The sequence below is a fragment of the Anopheles moucheti genome, chromosome 2 (assembly GCF_943734755.1).
Source record: "Anopheles moucheti chromosome 2, idAnoMoucSN_F20_07, whole genome shotgun sequence".
NCBI classification, from domain to species: Eukaryota; Metazoa; Arthropoda; class Insecta; order Diptera; family Culicidae; genus Anopheles; species Anopheles moucheti.
In genome coordinates, this window is record NC_069140.1 from 38,464,180 (window position 1) to 38,487,123 (window position 22,944).

The 22,944-nt window shown below is 42.2% G+C and overlaps 4 protein-coding genes across 6 annotated transcripts in view; 3 read left to right on the forward strand and 1 right to left on the reverse strand.

Moving 5' to 3' along the window:
- Positions 1-6,670, forward strand: part of LOC128297280 (CDC42 small effector protein homolog) — a 28,483-nt gene extending 21,813 nt beyond the window's left edge. For all 3 annotated transcript variants that reach the window (XM_053032898.1, XM_053032900.1, XM_053032899.1), the window contains 3 exons: positions 5,316-5,593; positions 5,670-5,776; positions 5,858-6,670. In XM_053032898.1, coding sequence (XP_052888858.1) covers positions 5,452-5,593; positions 5,670-5,776; positions 5,858-5,866 — 258 coding nt within the window. In that variant the 5' untranslated portion in view covers positions 5,316-5,451 and the 3' untranslated portion in view covers positions 5,867-6,670. The remainder of the gene's footprint in view (positions 1-5,315; positions 5,594-5,669; positions 5,777-5,857) is intronic.
- An 8,152-nt stretch (positions 6,671-14,822) lies between these two features.
- Positions 14,823-16,592, forward strand: LOC128299907 (histone acetyltransferase type B catalytic subunit). The gene is made up of 3 exons (XM_053036058.1): positions 14,823-14,946; positions 15,053-15,875; positions 15,932-16,592. The coding sequence occupies exons 2-3, from the start codon at positions 15,105-15,107 to the stop codon at positions 16,415-16,417; spliced, it is 1,257 nt and encodes a 418-aa protein (XP_052892018.1). The 5' UTR covers positions 14,823-14,946; positions 15,053-15,104; the 3' UTR covers positions 16,418-16,592.
- Positions 16,593-16,658: 66 nt separating this feature from the next.
- Positions 16,659-18,265, reverse strand: LOC128299909 (peptidyl-prolyl cis-trans isomerase D). Its single transcript, XM_053036059.1, has 4 exons — positions 18,126-18,265; positions 17,803-18,050; positions 17,428-17,745; positions 16,659-17,347 (listed from the first exon to the last, which is right to left on the reverse strand). Exons 1-4 carry the CDS (start codon positions 18,220-18,222, stop codon positions 16,865-16,867), a joined length of 1,146 nt encoding a protein of 381 aa, XP_052892019.1. The 5' UTR covers positions 18,223-18,265; the 3' UTR covers positions 16,659-16,864.
- Positions 18,266-19,015: 750 nt separating this feature from the next.
- Positions 19,016-21,708, forward strand: LOC128310514 (myotubularin-related protein 9). Its single transcript, XM_053047169.1, has 3 exons — positions 19,016-19,165; positions 19,775-20,709; positions 20,791-21,708. Exons 1-3 carry the CDS (start codon positions 19,016-19,018, stop codon positions 21,473-21,475), a joined length of 1,770 nt encoding a protein of 589 aa, XP_052903129.1. The 3' UTR covers positions 21,476-21,708.
- The last annotated feature ends 1,236 nt before the right edge of the window (positions 21,709-22,944 follow it).

The following is a 22,944-nucleotide window of genomic DNA, read 5'->3' on the forward strand; positions in this document are numbered from 1 at the left end:
GGTCAGCAAGGTAACGTCGCTGATGTTGTTGGAGCGTGTCACGTACTGATGCTAAAAGTTGTAAGTCTGCTGCAACTTTACCGCGACAAGAAGGCACCTCTTCGCGGGGGCCTGTTGAAATAAGAAGGGACATACACTCACCCCGATAAAACCTGATTCCCTCGAAACCTGCATTTCCTGGACGATAACTTGCTTCATTGCAAGCTTTTCAATCACCTCCAGTTCTTCACTCCTGTCCATCACTCCCGCCGGTGCGCCGATGAGAATGGGAGTTAAACAGACCAACAGACACACGTGTACACTTCCTGGTATCTTGTCCCTCTGTTGGTACATCCCTTTCAGTTTCGTCACACCCGGGCATCGGTTCCTGAGATGGGTGGACGAAGTCATCTTGTGCGTCCAACTTACCCCCTTTGCGCACGCACGCTGTGTTAATTGAAGACTTAATTGTCTTGGACGAACCAACCGCACAGTGTGCGATTTCCGCATCGACACCGTACGGCCACGTGCCGCACAGTTCACCGCCAAATCTTCCAATCCGTCGTACCACCACCACAAGCGCTGTGAGTGTGCTGCGCGCGTGAAAATGTTAATTATCACAATTCTGTTACGCGCGTGCGGAAGTGCATGGAAATTGTGCTTCTTCGTCGATCTTCGCCAACTTGTGGGGCTTGTTTTTTTTTTGTTTGGTTTCGTTTCCTACACCATGGCAAGAAATTTTTGCATACGCGAACGCCATCTCCTTTCCAACAGACACACACACAAAAAATCCCCGTTTGGCATTGAATTCATGGCAATATAGAAGACACGTATACATGATCGTCTATCATGCTCGAATGCGGCTTTCGACGGGAAAAATGGAAGCCGCCAAAACTAATTGTGCCATATAATGGGTAATGGAGTTATTAAAGACCGTGTAATAACCATGAAATAGAAGTGTTTAATGGTGAAAACTTGAAAAGAAGGGAACACGTGCGAATGGCGCAACCTCATGGTAGAATAAATTACCGACTATTATTCGACCACTTGCTAGTGTATTCGCTATGTTGTATGTTTATTAAAACATTTCTCCCACCGTACGTACACAGCCATCTACAAAAGCTCACTACCGAGTTGAATGGTGCTGTATATTTGAAGTGATTTTCCCTTTTTTTCGACCAAATTTGGTTAACTTTAGACCATTTTTTGAGCTTTTTCTTTGGTGTATACCATTAGAAACTTCTTGTCCGACCCATCTATTATATTATCGGAAGTGATCTTCACCATGTTTGAAGATCACTTTCATTGAATTCCGAAGAAAAAACAGTCGAATATTTTGAGTAGCATTTTTTCACTTATGTTTTCACCTTCCAACCAACAGTAACGAAGTAAACGTTGATATAATTTCCCCACTCTAGGAGCTTCTTAAGAAATGCTTCTCAACATTAAAAAAAAAACATCCTTCCAGGGTGACCTCTTTCTACTCAACGCACTTACTCAGCGGTCGGTACTCGCCTACTTCACGACCAGCGATTACACATGTACGTCAGGTTTATCTGTTTGTCCGAGCGTTCCGGTTGCAAAGTTTGCTCAATTTTATCGCACTTCCAAAGCTGATAGTGGGACGCACTGAATCACCGTCGAAAAACATGCTTACTTATCATCACGAAACAATGGTGGAGAACAAAAAATCCCTCAGCGCGCGTACCCAGTGGAAGATGCCGAGCGTAAGGCAGTTGAAGGGTACCTCATTTTTCAAAATTTCTTTTCTTTCGTTTAGCTACAACAGTGCGTTTCGTTGATGTCGGGTGGCGAAAGCAACGAAAACATCTTCGCGAGCGGCCCGCAATAATGGTCGGCTAGATGATCCACCAGACCCGAAAATCTACTGCGCCCAGCGCTATAACACGCGCGGGCTTGTTCCATCATCCTCCCGGGGGAGGGATCAAGCTGAGATTTTGTGAAGAAATGTTTCACTTTGAACACACACCACCCCCATGTAGGGTGGCACGTTTAACCAGCTTCCGATTTCCTGCTTCGGTTCTGCGTTGTTTTAACTTTCTTTTCTCAACGGTGACGGTATGCTGCAATGTTCCGTTCCGTTCAAGTATCCGGTGCCGTTCGTGTGGACACACATTTGCTTTGCAGCCACCGTGGCGTGTCATCCACGGTTACTTGACGACCTGCATCCAGAGGTAGACCCGTGGGTGTGTTGCATAATGTTGATCCGTTCCTTCTTGTCTTCCTTTGGTAATTTTTAGATGATGAATCAGCGAAAGTTTTTCTATATATTTCTTAAATTATGTGTTGCTATTTCATTTAATCGCAACAGATTCATTTTTGCTTTTGAATCGCACCATTAAATACCATCACAAAATAGTAAGCAGTAAATAGTAACTACACACCGCTGCGTCCATCATCACTGTACTTTTAAATGCTTCACAATTTGTCGCATCGTGTACGGCTGGTACCAGGGTTATGTAATGCTGCCGGACAAGTTGTTCCTACCTACGGGCACGCTGTCAATAAATATAGTGCACCAACCCTTTCGCGTGCGCGATCAAAACCCATCACACCCATATTCCGCATGTTCGCTCGCATAGCTTCACCAAAACTGGGCAGGCATAATCGACGTTTGGCACACACTGCTGCGTACATGGAAAACACAACCACATCTCCATTGCGCGATGTAAATGATAAGTTCAACCTTAATACCCGCTCGGTCTGGCTCGCTGCGTATGGGAATAAAAGTAAAATCGATCAACACCCGGGCCGATTGTGTCGATTACGGCACACCGGTGCCTGACACAAACGGAGCTACCATCAACGTTACTTCCACCGAAGATGCCAGCCGGGTGGCAAGATGCGATGATTGTGCAGCCGCGATTAGTGCGCGAAGTGCACATGTTAAGCATACTGAATTAGCGTTTGATGTTGATCACGCAACCGCGACTGGCGTGAGTGCGTTTTCACTGCGGAACATTAGCAACGGTGTAGCCGTCAAGTCTAGCGATGAGAATGGAAGAATGTATGCGGGATTTGGTGTACGAATTTGTTAAACCGCTAAAAAAAACATTACTCGAAATCCGTACCGGCAACGCATCAGTTGAGAAGTCATCTCTACACGGTCGTACACGTGGCATCCCGAACCTAACTGAACCGTAAAACCACCCACCATTGCTCTATTAATCGTTGTAAGTGTATTTACGGTTGTCACATGAAATGCATGAGCTTTAGTTGAAATCCATTGTAGTTTCATGCCTTCCAACTAAACAACGATCGTACAATCGAGATCAGTTATTTGAGGTCATGGTTTTTCCGCATCGATGGAGAATTTGAGGAGAGCATGCTAGCCAAACGGGGCACAGCTAGTTCTGGTCTAGCTCATTATGCACTAGAAGCATCTTGTGAAGCATCATTCAACTAAAAACAAAACTTATTGAAATTGTTTCAGCAAAATTCTCTACAATTTTAAGCAATTCAAAGTAAACGTGTATATTGGTGATAAGGTTTCTGTTTTTCGGTTGGTTTCTTCACATGGGTAACGTTAATGGTAGCACTTTAATTTCTGTCCACGTCCCTGACGCTATCGATCGATTGATGACTGAGTCTGTGTATAGCATCACAATTCATTGCGATGGATGGAGAATTAAATCGCGATACGATTTCATTCATGTCCAGGTTTGGGTCGAATCATTTCGCATTGGGAACACACCTCCATCTTTTAGGACTGGTTCACTCCAAGCTTGGGCCAACATTTGGCGATCTCCGGGAGTTCCCGTACTGTCCCGATTCTGTATCTATTTTTATTGTTCTTGTCTAAACCTTTATCCGTTAGTACACTGGGCCCGCCTTGTCTGACTTTCCTGTTTCTTAACTGATGATGATAAATCAATCATATGTGTTGCGAGGTTCAATCTAGACATAAGTCCTACCGTATATGTTATAACTATCTAATCTACGTATGCCAGAAAATGCGGTCAATATATATGAAATGGCTTTTCTGCTTGAAACGTTGACTGAGTGCATTTTTTAATTATCAAAAATCAAATCCATGACAGTCAACGAGTTAAAAAAGTAGTTTCTTTGAGTCATGTTTATGATTTGCCTGCATATTGAGTGGTTGTCAATTTATATTAGAGATTTTTATTATTTGATTAACACTTATGAACCGGTGAATCTTAGCGATCCTTCGGTATGTATCTTTACACTGGTAGTCTTAAAACTGAAAAATTCCAAATAATGACAACTGTACTCTCGGTCCAGCGAATGTATTAAATTCCTTCCTAACTTATTTGAGGTGCAGCAATAGCACAAAAGATGTCAATTTTCCATAAGGCCAAACATTATTCTATTGCATACGCTTTGGGTTGTTAAATTAGCATCGACTGTTCGTCAGCTCAATCAAAACGATTTCAAACCGTACTCGCGAAGAATATAAAGTTTTTGGGTGGCCTTCATTATTATGTGCACTTTCGTTCTGAGACCTGCTACGCTCATGCCTCGGCCACTTGTGCGCTAACGCTTTATGATCAATTTTTCACGTTTAACCCGATCACTGTTCCTTTCACTATTCGATCTGCATTTTTGAACCCATTTTATTTATTACGGCAATGTGCGTGTGTCACGCTGAGTGCCCCTGATCGGAACAGCGTCAATCCGTTTGATGAAGTTTCTTACCATTTACATCCGTCGGTTTGAGCCAGATTTTCGCTTCACACGTGCAAATACGCCCTCACGTTAAGCATGATGAGAAATGTGTTTGAAAACATACGCCAACACCGTCTACTTTTGTACAGTACATTTGTGTCTGTGACCCCGAAATTGGTTGGGCTTGTTTTGGATCTTTATTTTTCTATTATTCAGATTCAGTTTTTAAGTTCCCTTTCGCCTTTACCGTCTCCCTGCTACAACTTACGGATGTTTCGCTGACATTGAACCTAATTGCACATGTGGTTTGGGCATCAGTGTGTAGGTTTTTAAATGATGAAACAAAAAAAAATGGAGCAGGAGGTCGTAATCGATCATTACATCGAATGAAGCGGCTCATTTACCGACATCCGGCCAAAATTTAATATGACTGGAAGTGGTTTTAAAATTTCCCATTTCTGTCAATTGAAGATGCACAGCTTCCGTCAAGGCCAGCGCTAACAGACCTCAACATGCGTCAACATAATTGGGTACTCGCTCTTCTTACCGATATAAACTACTTAATTGCCTAAATAATCCTTTTTTGTCGTTCAGACGTACTAGCCCATTCTTAAATTAACCATAATAGTACACCATACCATTGCCATTGAATGCTAATCGATTACATTCCAATCATTCCGTTACAGATTCAATCGCAAGTTGGACGCTAAAAAGCACGTGATCACTAGTTAGAACACGAGAACCTTCATATCAATCCGAGTAAGAACAAACGCTGCCACCGTGGAGCAGAAACACGGCCAGACGATTACTAGCGGCAAGAAGATGGCCAGCACGGGTGACATTTGGTTGCAGTGGTTTTCCTGCTGTTTCCATCAACCTCAAAGTCCCCGGCGTCGAAGGCACCATCAGCGGTTGCGGATCGATCGATCGATGATAGGCAATCCGACCAACTTTGTACATACCGGTACGTTGCAACTAGTGGGCTGGACTGTTTTTTCTCATTAATTAATCGATGGTTATTATTTCCCCATTTTCCGCAGGTCACATTGGCTCGAATGATGTTGAGCTAACCACGAACCATCTTTCCGCCTTACAGAATCAGATGCAAAGTAAAGGTGGATACGAGATGAATTCATTAAGGTTACAGGTTTGTAGCGACCGCATGCAAAAACTTACTGTGCTATTTAGTGGTGAATAATGCAACAAACCTTTTCCCCTTATCTTCCAGACTTGCTGATATTTAACAGCCTAACGAGTATATACCAGTACAAGTCATCGGCAAGCAGATGGGACAGGTGGATCAAACAACGCAGCCAGCAGAGTCTTAAGATATAGTTGTAAAGTTGGAAAGTAAAAGTACCAAATTATTAGAACTACATTTTATACAGAAATGTGCGAATCATTACATCTGGTAGCAAGTTAGGAGTAAAGACACCATGAGATGAACACTCACTCGTACAGGCTGAACGAAACAGAAGTGATCCACGATAGCAAATCAAAAGTATATCGAGCCATTGCCAAACCGATGACAGTCTTCTACTGGTGCGAAGGGCGTTTGTATTCCCTTTTAGCTCGTTTATGTACATTTGTAAATAGTTTATACACTGATATTACCTAACGTTTTTCTTTCACTACTATCCCGATAAACTAAAAGGCCGGTAGTACAGAACTTAACGCGTTTATTATTAATAACTGCCGTTATACATCACCAAGAAGAACGATTTCTCTTCGATTTTCAAAAACAGTTGCTCGTTTCGCGATTTAGATCGTTAAGATTACTAGTTGTTAAGCTAATATGAAACAGTAATGCAAAATGTGCAGAATTTGCAATAGAAACATTTAAACCGTACCTCTTTGACGTTCTTTAAACGATGAAACGTGCGTTTGAAGAATAGTTTTATAGATTCTCTTCTCAACCGGACGTGAGCGCGATAACGTAAGAAACCGATCTATGTGCTAACAGAATATAAAGAAAATATAGAACAGATTTATAAAAAAAAACAGAATAAAGATAATACCTCTAATGTGCGTTTGTTTCATCATGAACCAAGAACTTATAGTTCAGGGCACGGTTGTGGATTGTGTAGACTTCTCATTTACTCCCTTATTGCTTTCCAACTTGGGTCAAGTACGGTGTTATTTTAATGACATAATCATTGAATCCCGACTTCGATGAAACTCATCCGGGCAAGTATAATGTGTGGCTGGATAAAATTTAATGTAATATAATAATATATCATCTGGGATAATTTATCAGAACTGGAATGATCAAAACCATATAATCATACCTTCAATCCACTTCAACAACATTGTTAATTATCGGTTGTCTGCCAACATTACACTTTAAGCTCAAGCCCGGTAAATTTAGCAGAGGTTTCATCACCCACGTATATTTTCCTGAAGGAAATCAACATTTGTTAAAATCGCCCTTTATTTAAACCAGAGGTCTCCACACTACGGCCCTCGAGGGTCTCCAATGTGGCCCGCGACACATTTACTAATGTTACTATCTTAAGCGATAGTCTTATTGTCAAATTGCGGTAAAAAATCACCTTGAGCAAAAAGCACCTTTTCGAATGACCCGTAAGTTAATGTGTAAGCGGCCCCCACGTGACGGTAGTTTCAACCAATGCAACAAGCGGGCTGAAGTAAATATAAACATTGTATTCAAATTCGCAATATCATATTGCTTGGAGAAATAACCATCATGGACGTAAGGTTTGCGTCTGAGTTAGAAGAATGAAAATGGAATTTAATGTAGTCTTCACAAGGTTTTGAGGAATGATGTTGGAGGGAGCTTATCTTCCCAAGCTCCAAAACGTCACATGAAAAGACGTCTTTCCGCGGTCTTTTCGAGTTTCCGATGATTTTACCATCTGACTATGTGGAAAACCTTTCTCCTTCGAAAAACTGCATCGAATCGGCAATAGGTTAGAAACATATCTATGATGTGTTATCAACTAACCGAGGATTAGAAAATGTTTAATATTTTGCAGACCGAAGTAAAACAGGTGTGTCATCGTTCCTGTATTACACAAAAAGTCATTTCGTCAAGGATGAGACCAATAGGGACAAATGGAATAATATTATAAAAGAATGTTTGCTATCCTGCAGACCCGGTGGAAGAGATACAGCATCATGAGTATACCTGCCTGTGTAATAGGGCAGTGCACTCCTTTCATTCAAATAAAAGCTTTCCTCGTGCAACCGCAGTGCTAAAACACGTTACCTGCAAAACGTACATGTATTTTTCATTCACGCTCTTTAGTTCCACAAAAACTACACAAACAATACCATCAGCTACACAAATTCAACAAGTGAAACAGATTCGGACCCGGAGAGTTGATGGCGTTAAGAGAAACTATTCCGACAAAAACGCATTGCGATGTGGTGCTGGAACTATCGTTGGGTGTGTCTACACAGGAATAAGGCAACACAGTTGTAGTTCGGGATCCTTTCCTCGTTCTTGTTCAAACCAGCTATCCTGTTCAAAAACACAATCATTATTTAGAAGGATCTTTCAAGCCGTCTGCTTCACTATTTGCGATCCTAATTAGAATCGGTATCATCTCATGAAGGTGATGCAGCGACTCAATATATTTGGATAGTTACCAAATAGTTAGTTTGGATAGTTTGGATAGATAGTATTTTAAAATATTACCGACAAAAACAAAGTTTCTTTAACTGTTTATCTTTCCCTTGGAGTTGTTTACACGAGCTTAATGGTCTTCTTCTTTGTCTTCTTCTCGAGCTTCATATGGCATGACAGCCAAAACAACCCAGTGGGCAAAATTGTATGCAAACCCATTCAAAAACAACACGGTCAATTAAGGGTCTACTTGGGTACAACAATAAGAGTTTTAAATGACCCAATTGCGTGGCCAAGCGCTGTCATAGTGTGCGTGTGTTGCGCCACTGCTACCGTGCTTCTCACTACTACATGCGCATTACCCTAGCCGTGCTTTCGGATGGATTGAAAACTGACTCGCAAGAAAGTTTCGGTTTAATGCATAATTATTCGCACATTTTATTGATTATTTGTTTAAATGATAGCACTTAATATTTTTTACTATTATTACCTTCAATTATGCTGCATATTGCATAGGTGAATTGATCACCGGACCGTCGCAAACTGAAGATGAATGTTGTTCCCATACTGCTTCACAAGGAACTTTCCAATCCTCGCGTTTGGTTAGATGACAACAACAAATCCTTCCGCGCACTCGTTAAGCTCATTACTGCAGCTCACTTCAATGATGGACCGCGGTTCGCGAGTATAATGCTGCTCATTTCACTGATGGTGAATAATGCCCTATTACACAGGCAGGTATACTCATGATGCTGTATCTCTTCCACCGGGTCTGCAGGATAGCAAACATTCTTTTGTAATATTATTCAATTTGTCCCTATTGGTCTTATTCTTGACGAAATGACTATTTGTGTAATATATTCATATGGCATTACAGCCAAAACAACGCACAAGTTACCAACATCAGCAATAGCAATGCACACAGTTGCTGGCTTAAAATAGAAATCAAATGAAATACATGTACGTTTTGCAGGTAGAGTGTTTTAGCACTGCGGTGGCACGAGGCAAGCTTTTATTTGAAAGAAAGGAGTGCACTGCCCTATTACACAGGCAGGTGTAATCATGATGCTGTATCTCTTCCACCGGGTCTGCAGGATTGCAAACATTCTCTTATAATATTATTCCATTTGTCCCTATTGGTCTTATTCTTGACGAAATGACTAATAATGTGTAATATATTCATATGGCATAATAGCCAAAACAACGCACAAGTTACCAACATCAGCAATAGCAATGCATACAGTTGTTGGCTTAAAATAGAAATCAAATGAAATACATGTACGTTTTGCAGGTAGACTGTTTTAGCACTGCGGTGGCACGAGCCAAGCTTTTATTTGAAAGAAAGGAGTGCACTGCCCTATTACACAGGCAGGTGTAATCATGATGCTGTATCTCTTCCACCGGGTCTGCAGGATTGCAAACATTCTTTTATAATATTATTCCATTTGTCTCTATTGGTCTTATTCTTGACGAAATGACTATTTGTGTAATATATTCATATGGCATTACAGCCAAAACAACGCACAAGATACCAACATCAGCAATAGCAATGCACACAGTTGTTGGCTTAAAATAGAAATCAAATGAAATACATGTACGTTTTGCAGGTAGCGTGTTTTAGCACTGCGGTGGCACGAGGCAAGCTTTTATTTGAAAGAAAGGAGTGCACTGCCCTATTACACAGGCAGGTGTAATCATGATGCTGTATCTCTTCCACCGGTTCTGCAGGATTGCAAACATTCTTTTGTAATATTATTCCATTTGTCCCTATTGGTCTTATTCTTGACGAAATGACTAATCATGTGTAATATATTCATATGGCATAATAGCCAAAACAACGCACAAGATACCAACATCAGCAATAGCAATGCACACAGTTGTTGGCTTAAAATAGAAATCAAATTAAATAGAAATCAAATGAAATACATGTACGTTTTGCAAGAAGCGTGTTTTAGCACTGCGGTTGCACGAGGCAAGCTTTTATTTGAAAGAAAAGAGTGCACTGCCCTATTACACAGGCAGGTGTAATCATGATGCTGTATCTCTTCCACCGGTTCTGCAGGATTGCAAACATTCTTTTGTAATATTATTCAATTTGTCCCTATTGGTCTTATTCTTGACGAAATGACTATTTGTGTAATATATTCATATGGCATAATAGCCAAAACAACGCACAAGTTACCAACATCAGCAATAGCAATGCACACAGTTGTTGGCTTAAAATAGAAATCAAATGAAATACATGTACGTTTTGCAGGTAGCGTGTTTTAGCACTGCGGTGGCACGAGGCAAGCTTTTATTTGAAAGAAAGGAGTGCACTGCCCTATTACACAGGCAGGTGTAATCATGATGCTGTATCTCTTCCACCGGTTCTGCAGGATTGCAAACATTCTTTTGTAATATTATTCCATTTGTCCCTATTGGTCTTATTCTTGACGAAATGACTAATCATGTGTAATATATTCATATGGCATAATAGCCAAAACAACGCACAAGATACCAACATCAGCAATAGCAATGCACACAGTTGTTGGCTTAAAATAGAAATCAAATGAAATACATGTACGTTTTGCAGGTAGACTGTTTTAGCACTGCGGTGGCACGAGGCAAGCTTTTATTTGAAAGAAAGGAGTGCACTGCCCTATTACACAGGCAGGTGTAATCATGATGCTGTATCTCTTCCACCGGTTCTGCAGGATAGCAAACATTCTTTTGTAATATTATTCAATTTGTCCCTATTGGTCTTATTCTTGACGAAATGACTATTTGTGTAATATATTCATATGGCATTACAGCCAAAACAACGCACAAGTTACCAACATCAGCAATAGCAATGCACACAGTTGCTGGCTTAAAATAGAAATCAAATGAAATACATGTACGTTTTGCAGGTAGCGTGTTTTAGCACTGCGGTGGCACGAGGTAAGCTTTTATTTGAAAGAAAGGAGTGCACTGCCCTATTACACAGGCAGGTATACTCATGATGCTGTATCTCTTCCACCGGTTCTGCAGGATTGCAAACATTCTCTTATAATATTATTCCATTTGTCCCTATTGGTCTTATTCTTGACGAAATGACTATTTGTGTAATATATTCATATGGCATTACAGCCAAAACAACGCACAAGTTACCAACATCAGCAATAGCAATGCACACAGTTGTTGGCTTAAAATAGAAATCAAATTAAATAGAAATCAAATAAAATACATGTACGTTTTGCAGGTAGCGTGTTTTAGCACTGTGGTTGCACGAGGCAAGCTTTTATTTGAAAGAAAGGAGTGCTCTGCCCTATTACACAGGCAGGTGTAATCATGATGCTGTATCTCTTCCACCGGTTCTGCAGGATTGCAAACATTCTTTTGTAATATTATTCAATTTGTCCCTATTGGTCTTATTCTTGACGAAATGACTATTTGTGTAATATATTCATATGGCATTACAGCCAAAACAACGCACAAGTTACCAACATCAGCAATAGCAATGCACACAGTTGCTGGCTTAAAATAGAAATCAAATGAAATACATGTACGTTTTGCAGGTAGCGTGTTTTAGCACTGCAGTGGCACGAGGCAAGCTTTTATTTGAAAGAAAGGAGTGCACTGCCCTATTACACAGGCAGGTGTAATCATGATGCTGTATCTCTTCCACCGGTTCTGCAGGATTGCAAACATTCTTTTGTAATATTATTCCATTTGTCCCTATTGGTCTTATTCTTGACGAAATGACTATTTGTGTAATATATTCATATGGCATAATAGCCAAAACAACGCACAAGTTACCAACATCAGCAATAGCAATGCACACAGTTGTTGGCTTAAAATAGAAATCAAATGAAATACATGTACGTTTTGCAGGTAGCGTGTTTTAGCACTGCGGTGGCACGAGGCAAGCTTTTATTTGAAAGAAAGGAGTGCACTGCCCTATTACACAGGCAGGTGTAATCATGATGCTGTATCTCTTCCACCGGTTCTGCAGGATTGCAAACATTCTTTTGTAATATTATTCCATTTGTCCCTATTGGTCTTATTCTTGACGAAATGACTAATCATGTGTAATATATTCATATGGCATAATAGCCAAAACAACGCACAAGATACCAACATCAGCAATAGCAATGCACACAGTTGTTGGCTTAAAATAGAAATCAAATGAAATACATGTACGTTTTGCAGGTAGACTGTTTTAGCACTGCGGTGGCACGAGGCAAGCTTTTATTTGAAAGAAAGGAGTGCACTGCCCTATTACACAGGCAGGTGTAATCATGATGCTGTATCTCTTCCACCGGTTCTGCAGGATTGCAAACATTCTTTTGTAATATTATTCCATTTGTCCCTATTGGTCTTATTCTTGACGAAATGACTATTTGTGTAATATATTCATATGGCATTACAGCCAAAACAACGCACAAGTTACCAACATCAGCAATAGCAATGCACACAGTTGTTGGCTTAAAATAGAAATCAAATTAAATAGAAATCAAATGAAATACATGTACGTTTTGCAAGAAGCGTGTTTTAGCACTGCGGTGGCACGAGGCAAGCTTTTATTTGAAAGAAAGGAGTGCACTGCCCTATTACACAGGCAGGTATACTCATGATGCTGTATCTCTTCCACCGGTTCTGCAGGATTGCAAACATTCTCTTATAATATTATTCCATTTGTCCCTATTGGTCTTATTCTTGACGAAATGACTATTTGTGTAATATATTCATATGGCATTACAGCCAAAACAACGCACAAGTTACCAACATCAGCAATAGCAATGCACACAGTTGTTGGCTTAAAATAGAAATCAAATTAAATAGAAATCAAATAAAATACATGTACGTTTTGCAGGTAGCGTGTTTTAGCACTGCGGTTGCACGAGGCAAGCTTTTATTTGAAAGAAAGGAGTGCACTGCCCTATTACACAGGCAGGTGTAATCATGATGCTGTATCTCTTCCACCGGTTCTGCAGGATTGCAAACATTCTTTTGTAATATTATTCAATTTGTCCCTATTGGTCTTATTCTTGACGAAATGACTATTTGTGTAATATATTCATATGGCATTACAGCCAAAACAACGCACAAGTTACCAACATCAGCAATAGCAATGCACACAGTTGCTGGCTTAAAATAGAAATCAAATGAAATACATGTACGTTTTGCAAGAAGCGTGTTTTAGCACTGCGGTGGCACGAGGCAAGCTTTTATTTGAAAGAAAGGAGTGCACTGCCCTATTACACAGGCAGGTGTAATCATGATGCTGTATCTCTTCCACCGGTTCTGCAGGATTGCAAACATTCTTTTGTAATATTATTCCATTTGTCCCTATTGGTCTTATTCTTGACGAAATGACTATTTGTGTAATATATTCATATGGCATTACAGCCAAAACAACGCACAAGATACCAACATCAGCAATAGCAATGCACACAGTTGCTGGCTTAAAATAGAAATCAAATGAAATACATGTACGTTTTGCAGGTAGAGTGTTTTAGCACTGCGGTGGCACGAGGCAAGCTTTTATTTGAAAGAAAGGAGTGCACTGCCCTATTACACAGGCAGGTATACTCATGATGCTGTATCTCTTCCACCGGTTCTGCAGGATTGCAAACATTCTCTTATAATATTATTCCATTTGTCCCTATTGGTCTTATTCTTGACGAAATGACTATTTGTGTAATATATTCATATGGCATTACAGCCAAAACAACGCACAAGATACCAACATCAGCAATAGCAATGCACACAGTTGCTGGCTTAAAATAGAAATCAAATGAAATACATGTACGTTTTGCAGGTAGAGTGTTTTAGCACTGCGGTGGCACGAGGCAAGCTTTTATTTGAAAGAAAGGAGTGCACTGCCCTATTACACAGGCAGGTGTAATCATGATGCTGTATCTCTTCCACCGGTTCTGCAGGATTGCAAACATTCTCTTATAATATTATTCCATTTGTCCCTATTGGTCTTATTCTTGACGAAATGACTAATAATGTGTAATATATTCAGCAATAGCAATGCATACAGTTGTTGGCTTAAAATAGAAATCAAATGAAATACATGTACGTTTTGCAGGTAGCGTGTTTTAGCACTGCGGTGGCACGAGGCAAGCTTTTATTTGAAAGAAAGGAGTGCACTGCCCTATTACACAAATTTCCGCGTTCGAATTTCCGCGTAAGTCGAATCCTGGTGCGATTTCGTTTATACCTCAAAGGCACCGAGTCGACTTCCTTCTCTGCATTTAATTTATGCAGCGAATCAGGCGATTTTTAGAAACATTACATTAAAAAAGTTAAACACAAATGTTTTATGTGACATAGAAGGTATTTTCGACCAATTTTTCACCATTTTGCTTAAATTTTGTGCTATAAACTAGCTCATCTGTCAAATTTTCAAAAAACCGCGTATCTCGGGGACTGCCTGTACATCAAAACGATCAAATACTTTCTTAATATGAAGCTTGTTTATTATGTCTTGTAAATTCGATTGAAGGGCGAATGTCCTGTGCACTAACGTGCAATTTAAATTGCAAAACTTCAGACAACTGTCAAATCAAACGCTGTCCAATCTGATAGCTGTCAAACGCATGCAAAATGTTTATGATCATTTTCTCATTTCGGCGCTCTAATTTTCTGCTTGCACTTTCTCCGGCCATTATCGAAAAGTGCTTGCCTTGGATTGCTGGTTGCTAAATTCGTTTTCAAACCCGATTCATCCAATCGCTAGCTGGCGCCCCAAAAAGGTAAACTACAATTTGGTCATTCCCTTGTACGGTGAAATACCCCATAAATTGCGTGCCAACACCGGTTGCTAACACAAGCTTCTTTTTGGCGCAAATTTCATTGCAGTATTTTGATCGGTTTTAGTTTAGCTTGGTGGCCAACAATTGTGTGAGGCAAAATGTCACAAATTGCGGACTTAAAAGGCTTCGTTAGTTACGCCCTCGATTGCACCCGATTTCGCCTGGTGCGGGACGAGGCGGATGTGGAAAACGAGGAGCTGGTCTTCGCGCCGGAGATGGCGCATCAAATATTCGGCGAATCGGAGAGCATCTTTGGCTACCGGGATCTGAAGATCGAAATTATGGCCTCGGCGGGCCCACTGGATCTGTATTTCGATATCAGCTACACCAAGAAAGTCGAGGAGCTGCAAACGGAGGGTTTGAAGGCGGACGATGTGGAAAAGTCACTTGCGGACATGGTGGAGAACGGTAGCTATTACACTAATTTGGACGAGTTCAAGCGCATCCATGCGTCCAAAACACCAGCGTTCCGACCGCTAGGTACGAAAGTGGATGAGTTTACCTATCCGTTGCACGGTCGGGATACAGGGACGCGCACATTTGAGGTGTACGTGTCCTCGGCCGAAAATGCTGAATATATGAAATTCCACACACGCTTGGAAATGTTTTCATTTTGGTACATCGATGGATTTAGCAGAGTCGAGATTGATCCACTGTGGCTGTTTTTCACCGTGTACGAACGTTACGGAGCAGACAACAACAATGAATCTGCGACAGATCGCTCCGCGAATGTAAGATACGCCACCGTTGGGTACGTGAGCGTGTATCAGTACTACTCTTATCCGAAGAACGTACGACCACGGGTTAGCCAGATTTTGATACTGCCACCATTCCAGAAGCTGGGCATTGCGACGCGATTGATCAAGCATGTAGGTGATAGTTACCGTTTCCCGTGAACGTGATTAACGGTTTGCTCTCTTTTCAGACAACTTACGAGTATTTCCGGAAGAAGGACAACATTACGGACATCACCTTCGAGGAACCGATAGAAGCAATCCAGCAAATACGGTCGGTGGTGGATGCAATTCGCTGCAAGGAGTTGCCCGGCTTCGCGCCCGACAAGCTGCTCGCCGGATTCTCGAAGGATATGCTACATCAGGCGCGTGAAACCTACCTCATCAATCCGAAGCAGTGCCGTGTGGTATACGAGATATTGCGGCTTGGCGTTACCGATACGGATAACGCGGAACAGTATCGTGCGTACCGGATCGAGGTAAAGAAGCGTCTCAACATGAACTACAGCCGCCATCGGCGTGATCTGGCCCGGGCGAAGAAGCGCGGTGTGGATGTGACGGTCGCAATGTGCGGAATTCCGAGCGTTTCCGAGCGAATTGAATCTTTGAACGCGGAATACAAGGCGGTGGAAGAGATCTACGGGCAGGTTTTGCAGAAGCTTTTGGCCAGAGGCTAATCCATGAGAGAGACGAGCTTTCTTGTTCGTTGTGTCACTGTTGGCGTTTTATTTCTTCTATGTACGCGCAAGTTTTCTTTTCTATCTTATCGTTTTGTGTTTAGTTCTTTTTGGTTTATAAGTAAAATTAGAACCCCTGTGTTAGAATGGTATTAAACATCTTCGTACGATACAATTTCAATAAAAATATCATTTATTTCCAAAATGTGCGTTTATATGCTGCGACAACAACGTATATATGGCACGAATTGTGCACATAGTCTCCTCCATCGTTCTTTACATTTATATAACATTTATTAACAACAATCATCTGAGACAGGGGATCTTAATAGTTCCCAAGGGGTATTACACTTAACAAACGACGTACATTTGAAAAAGTTATAAAATAAAACGAACGTATTACTTCTGAAGCGTACGGTTCCTTCCAGAGCAAAACGGCCGTTTTCCTCAATGGAACATTTTAGCAAAAGCTTTCCGTTGCTGATTCGTGTACTCTTGCAGATTTTTACGCGTACGTTCATACTCGTTCAGAATCAATCTATCATCCGGTATTCGCTTCAGCGCCTTTCGCAAATCTTCCAACGATTGTTCGTAGTTTTGCAACTCGTTATTTGCCATTCCACGCCGATACAGTGCCTTCGTGTTGTCCGGATCAATAGAAAGGACTATGTCGCACGCGCACACCACGCTTGCGTAATCCTTTAGTCGCAACTGAACAACGGCCTGGTTGAGAGAGTTAAGTAAATGAAATTCGGTCAGTGTGCGATGTATCTCCCTGCGCGGTGACACTTTGTTCAGCTGGTTGGTGAAGAAATTGTAGTACCGTTCCGCTTTCTTATACCGTCGATTTGCCCTTACGAATTGATCAACCTTGAAGTACCGGTTGCCAACGGTTCGGATTGCATTCAGGTACTGCAGCATTTCATCGACCTGTATGTTGTGTAGGATGGTAAATGATAACTATTTTAATCATGCCGTACAAACCTCGCGCCAGTGCTATGTTCGTATACCGTAAACTCATCGTAGAATTTGTTCCAATCGTCCGGAAAGGGCGGCAACGGGTCTATCTCGTCGTCGTCATCGTTTATTCGCCAATCATCCCCGGGTGCTATCTGTCCACAGTCTTCTATGACAATTGGTACAATTGGGTGACCTTCATCGTTGGAATGTCTTTCTAATTCTCCGATGATACCACCGCCCCGTATCACGTACCCAACCACCACGTTCGTCCCGTTCAGGTGTGGACATTCGCCGGAAGTTATGAAGAACTGGGAATTGTTGGTATGTGGCTTACCCAAATTTGCCATCGAGACAGCACCATCTTCGTGCTGTAAAATTATGTTTTAATAATATATCTCCCGCTTTATTACAGCACACGTACTTACCAGCAGCGAGAAATTTTCATCCTCAAATGTGTCCCCATAGATGCTCTCGCATCCAGTTCCGTTAAAATTCACTATATCTCCACCCTGTGACATGAACAACGATTTTACACGATGAAACGGTGTACCCTTGTAGTGCAGGCGTGTTCCGGTGATCGGTGATATACCCTTCTCGCCCGTGCAGAGGGCTCTGAAATTTTCGGCCGTTTTCGGCACAACATCTGCCCGCAGTTCTATCACGATCCGGCCAACTGGAAGGAATCGGAATGAAAGATTAGCTAAAACAAGGGCTGCGAACAGTAACTAGGAATAGCTCGCTTGCGTACCACTCTCCTGTCCAACTTTTACATTCAGATACACCAACGGGTTTCTGGGATCGTGTACCGAGCGCTGCACCTTGATCCCTTCGGTGGTTGTCCCCATTGAGGTCGTCTATAGCGATGACTAACTAGAACCACGTTTATTTACGTCGTTGCAAATGAAAATTACAACAAGGCTAGTTTGATAAGACTTTATTTTGTTTACAATTTTCCGACGTGAGCAAGCTATGCTCACTGTCTCACTAGTGAGTCAAACCACATCTCACTATATGTTTGTCGTCAATTGTAAGTTTAGTTTTTGGGTGTTTAAAATTCCATTACAAACGTCAATGCCTATATCTTAATGGTGGAAAATAATTTGTTTCGTAGATGTGTACGATTTAGTCTGGAAAGTGTTAAACTGTTCAGGAAAACAAACCACTTGTCTGCCTGTCAACCGTCATGTGAGAAGCTACCGTTTTGTAGCTTGGGAATCCGACGCTTTGACAGTTGTCCATTCACGCGTCTACAGGAGGCCTGAGTTCTTACAAAAGAGCAGCACAATCAAGAGGCAAATGTACGGAAAGTGGCGTGTAGTGATAAAATTTACAACAGGAAAATGATCCCTTCGCCTGTTGTAGATGTCTGGTGTTGTGCACGAAAAGATAGCTTGATTCATATGGTGTGGTGCTAACCAGTTTCCAAATGCTGTAATAGTATATACGGTATTGCCATACGTCTCGTCAATCTAACGCGTTAGCCTGTGCTTTGTACATCCGGTAGAAAATAATTCGCCGCCATAAGCAGGCTGTGTCCACAAACCGGAGGCGCAACAGGGCTAAACGTTAGCGATTCGGTGGTCTGCTCGATAGCTCAACGTGCCTAGGTGGACGCGGAACGCGTTCCCCAGTACGCGGATGGAATTCGCCGAACTCATACTGACGCCCAAGTTGGATGGCGTCCTGCTGTACGATCAGTTAAGCGATCGGCCTATAGATGGAACGCTTTGTATCACAGGACATCATTTGATCCTAAGCACCAGAAAAGAAGGTGCACAAGAACTGTGGGTAAGTATGGTTTTATGTTTTATGGAGCTATCGCTTTCCTGTATGGACAATGCGTAGATACGAGTAGCAAGAAGCGTTATCATCCATATGGTTACCATATGGATGAATGATTTCCGGTCTATCTCAAATGGCAATCGGAACAGTTCAGATTGTTTGCCAACGTGGTCCATTGCTTTTAGAGTAGTGCGCTTACTAGACCATAATTTGATTTAAAAGTTGCAACTTGTGTTCTGTCACCATGAGGTAGTTAATTAAATTATGGCCGCTTCCCGTAAAAATGCTACACCATTTTGTAGAGCTTTGCTTGCTTTCACTTCACACTTCACTAACAGGAAGCTGCTGTTATCGAGAAAAAAAATCTTAGAACATGATGCTTAACTTTATAACGCATGTTTAAAACTGTACTGTTCCTTTTGACGCCATTGTCGTTCATCGCTCTGCTAGTTGGCCTTGGCATTAGAAAGTCTTTTTCTCTTATCTTTTCATTCATTCCCTTCAGCTGCACTATGTTAGTTTCCCATAAGAAGCATTCACAATATCATATTTAATACTTCGTACTATCTAGCCAATCTGCTACTTACTGCTATTGCGTCTTTTTGATTCTTTTAGCTGCTTCATCAAAACATTGACCTAGTCGAACGGAAGCCTAATATCGTTAACAACATCCTCGAGGGCGGTACCATCATACTGAAATGCAAAGATCTGCGTATCATTGCGCTGAAAATATCGTCCCCGCAGGAATACTTCAATATTTCCAACTCAATCGAACAGTTGTCCAATTTGGAGGAGACACGAATGCTTTACCCATTCTTTTACATTCCGATGTACAACATCCTCGAGGATGGTTACTCACTGTACAGGCCTGAGCAAGAGTTTGGCAAATTATTGGCGAACGGTGACGAGTGGCGCCTGACGACGGTAAACAGTGCGTACCAGGTCTGTCCAACGTACGGCTCCAAGGTCGTGGTGGCTCGCACCATTACCGACGAACAGATCATCCAGTCGGCCGCCTTTCGCGATGGAGGCAGGTTTCCGGTGCTTTCCTACCGGCACGCAAACGGCGCTGCCATGTTGCGCAGTGCACAGCCGCTAGCTGCTCCGGGCGTTACGAAGCGTTGCCGGGCGGATGAAGCCATCCTGAATGCGGTGCTGGGCCGAAGCAAGAAGGGCTTCATATTTGACACGTGGGCGAAGGGTAAGAGCAGCACGACGGAAACGGATCAGCATTATTCGCAGTGGAAGAAGGTTACGCGACCGATTGGACAATTCAGTTCCGTGTCGGCGTTGTTAGATAGTTTTATCAAATTGATGGAAGCTTGCAATGACGTGCAGTGCAGCTCGGACAAGTGGCTATCGCGACTGGAAATGTCTGGCTGGCTCGGGTTTGTGCTGAATGCGCTGAATGCGGCCTGTGTAGTGGCACAGTGTCTCGATCAGGAGGGTAGCCCGGTGCTGGTGCACGGTGGAAAAGGTATCGATACAACGCTCGTCGTAACATCGCTGGTGCAAATCATACTTAATCCTGATAGTCGTACCATCAGAGGGTAAGTTATTGATAGTTTTTTTTCCTATGGAACTGTTCAACATTCGGTCTTGATTCCGTTTCTTTTCGTTTTTCCTGCCAGACTTCAGGCGCTCATCGATCGAGAGTGGCTGCAGGGTGGTTATCCATTTTCCACCCGTCACAAACATTCCTGCTACACGCCGACGAATCAACGACGAAAAAGTTCTAGCGCAACGTTTCTGCTGTTTCTCGACTGTGTGTATCAGCTGTATGCGCAGTTTCCCTGCAGCTTCGAATATGACCATCGGTTGCTGGTGACAATGTTCGAGCACAGCTACTTCAGCCAGTACGGTACGTTTTTGGGCGATTGTGAGCGAGATCGAGTACAGCTGAAAGTTACCACCCGCACGACAAGCCTGTGGTCGCACCTTAACCGACCGGAGGTTGTTAAGTCCCTACTAAACCCAATGTACGAACCGAATCCCGCCGTCATTTGGCCATCGGTAGCACCGATCAGTATTGTGCTATGGTCCGAGCTGTATACGCGCTGGTCGATTGATCAGTCCCAGCTGAAGATAAACTTTGGTCACATTCAAGCGCTGGTCAGTCGAGAAAAAGATTTGCGCAGCCGGGTGGTAAAGTTGCGCCGTCAACTTGCGGAACTGCAGCGAGAGTATCAGATAGTACGGAGTGAAAAAAATGGCAACAACAGTGATGAACTACACCGACACGCAGAAATGGACGACCCAGGAGATGATGGCGACGAAGAAAGTGTGTCGTCCGATGCACTGGGTTCTAGTAAGTAGAATAGGGGAAAAGGGCCTTACACGATACAAGGAAAGGGTACAGCATAGGTTGATGATGGTTGATCTTAGTGAGATGCAAAAACGCACACAGTTACGTTTCATTTAACAGCGGTGCCACAATGCTAGTCTCACTTGTTCTGTTGTGGCAACGATCGTACGTCGTTTGTGTAACTGTAATGAACATTTTTGTGCACATGTCTATTGAAGGCTATCGCTCGTCGAAGTAATATTGTTTTCACCTGCACTTGAAATCATTTTCAACCTTTTATGGAATGTTACTATTGATTTACCATGTTTCTATCTGCGATTCGATCTGCAGCGCCTTTTTTGAGTTTTATCATGTCTCCAAAATATCAACTGAGCTCGAGATCAACAATTCAAGTTCAGTATTCAGTACGATCTTTTCCTGTAAAGCAAGCTGCTCCTGCAGTAATTGTTGTTGCTTTCCGTCATTAGTTAAATGTCTACATTTTGTCTCTTTTGGAGGGAAAGACTTTTTCTCCTTCGTAAGATTAGCCTTCTTTAAGGCCTTCCTGCGATGACTAGTCACCTTCTTCTTCACTCTAGCTATCTCCTCCGAGATGGGTGGGGGCACTTTCTCTGAGCTGAGGGGGATTTTCTCCTCATCTTCTTCTTTATTTACTCGAGGAGGAAGATCTCATAGAGAACCAACATTCCAGAAGGACAAGCCTGCTCGTATGCAGGAACCACCATAGTCATGGAATTGCCCGAATTGCCGGAGCACCTGCGGGCTGGAAGCCCCTCTATCCGCGGCACTATTAGCGGATCGCCCGTTCGATCGTTAAACGTCGCACCTTAGAGCACGTTCGACGAAACAAAACATCGAACCTCTCACGGCAGCACACTTTTTAATCGTCATTCTGCAAGGCCAGGAACGAATTACGGTCATATTTGTCAGAAAGTTCTGGTACATTCGGTACTACTTTCGCTGGTTAATTGTAACTACTCAGTCGTCCCTCCCGTCATACGTCTACTCCCGTTTCGTTAACTCACACACTCGTGAGCCTTTTGTTCTTTGCAATTTCATCCTTACACATCCACATGTAATAACGGATAATATGTAAGTATCCAATGAACCTTTTTCATGCGCGACTTGGAAGCCTCCTAGCTTGCGGTTCCTTTACGGCAAGCATTAAGCTGCACATGCGGGTTTGGGTGTGAAGATTAATTTGTCAGATCCTGTGTTGTTTGTCGGAAAATGATCGTTGATCGTTTGGGCCAAACCGCGAACTTCGGCAGGACATTTTATTAGGGAATTTTCTTCCCCCTCTCTTTGACGCTACTTATTACTAATTTACTTACTTTCTTATTAACAACCACTTAAATTTCTGATAATGTTGTTACTATATTGTAATACCGCATTATAGTGAACATATAGCTGGTTTTTGACGGTCCATCACATTTCGCGATAGGTCATGCAGTTTGACTCAGGCGGAACTTTTGGATTT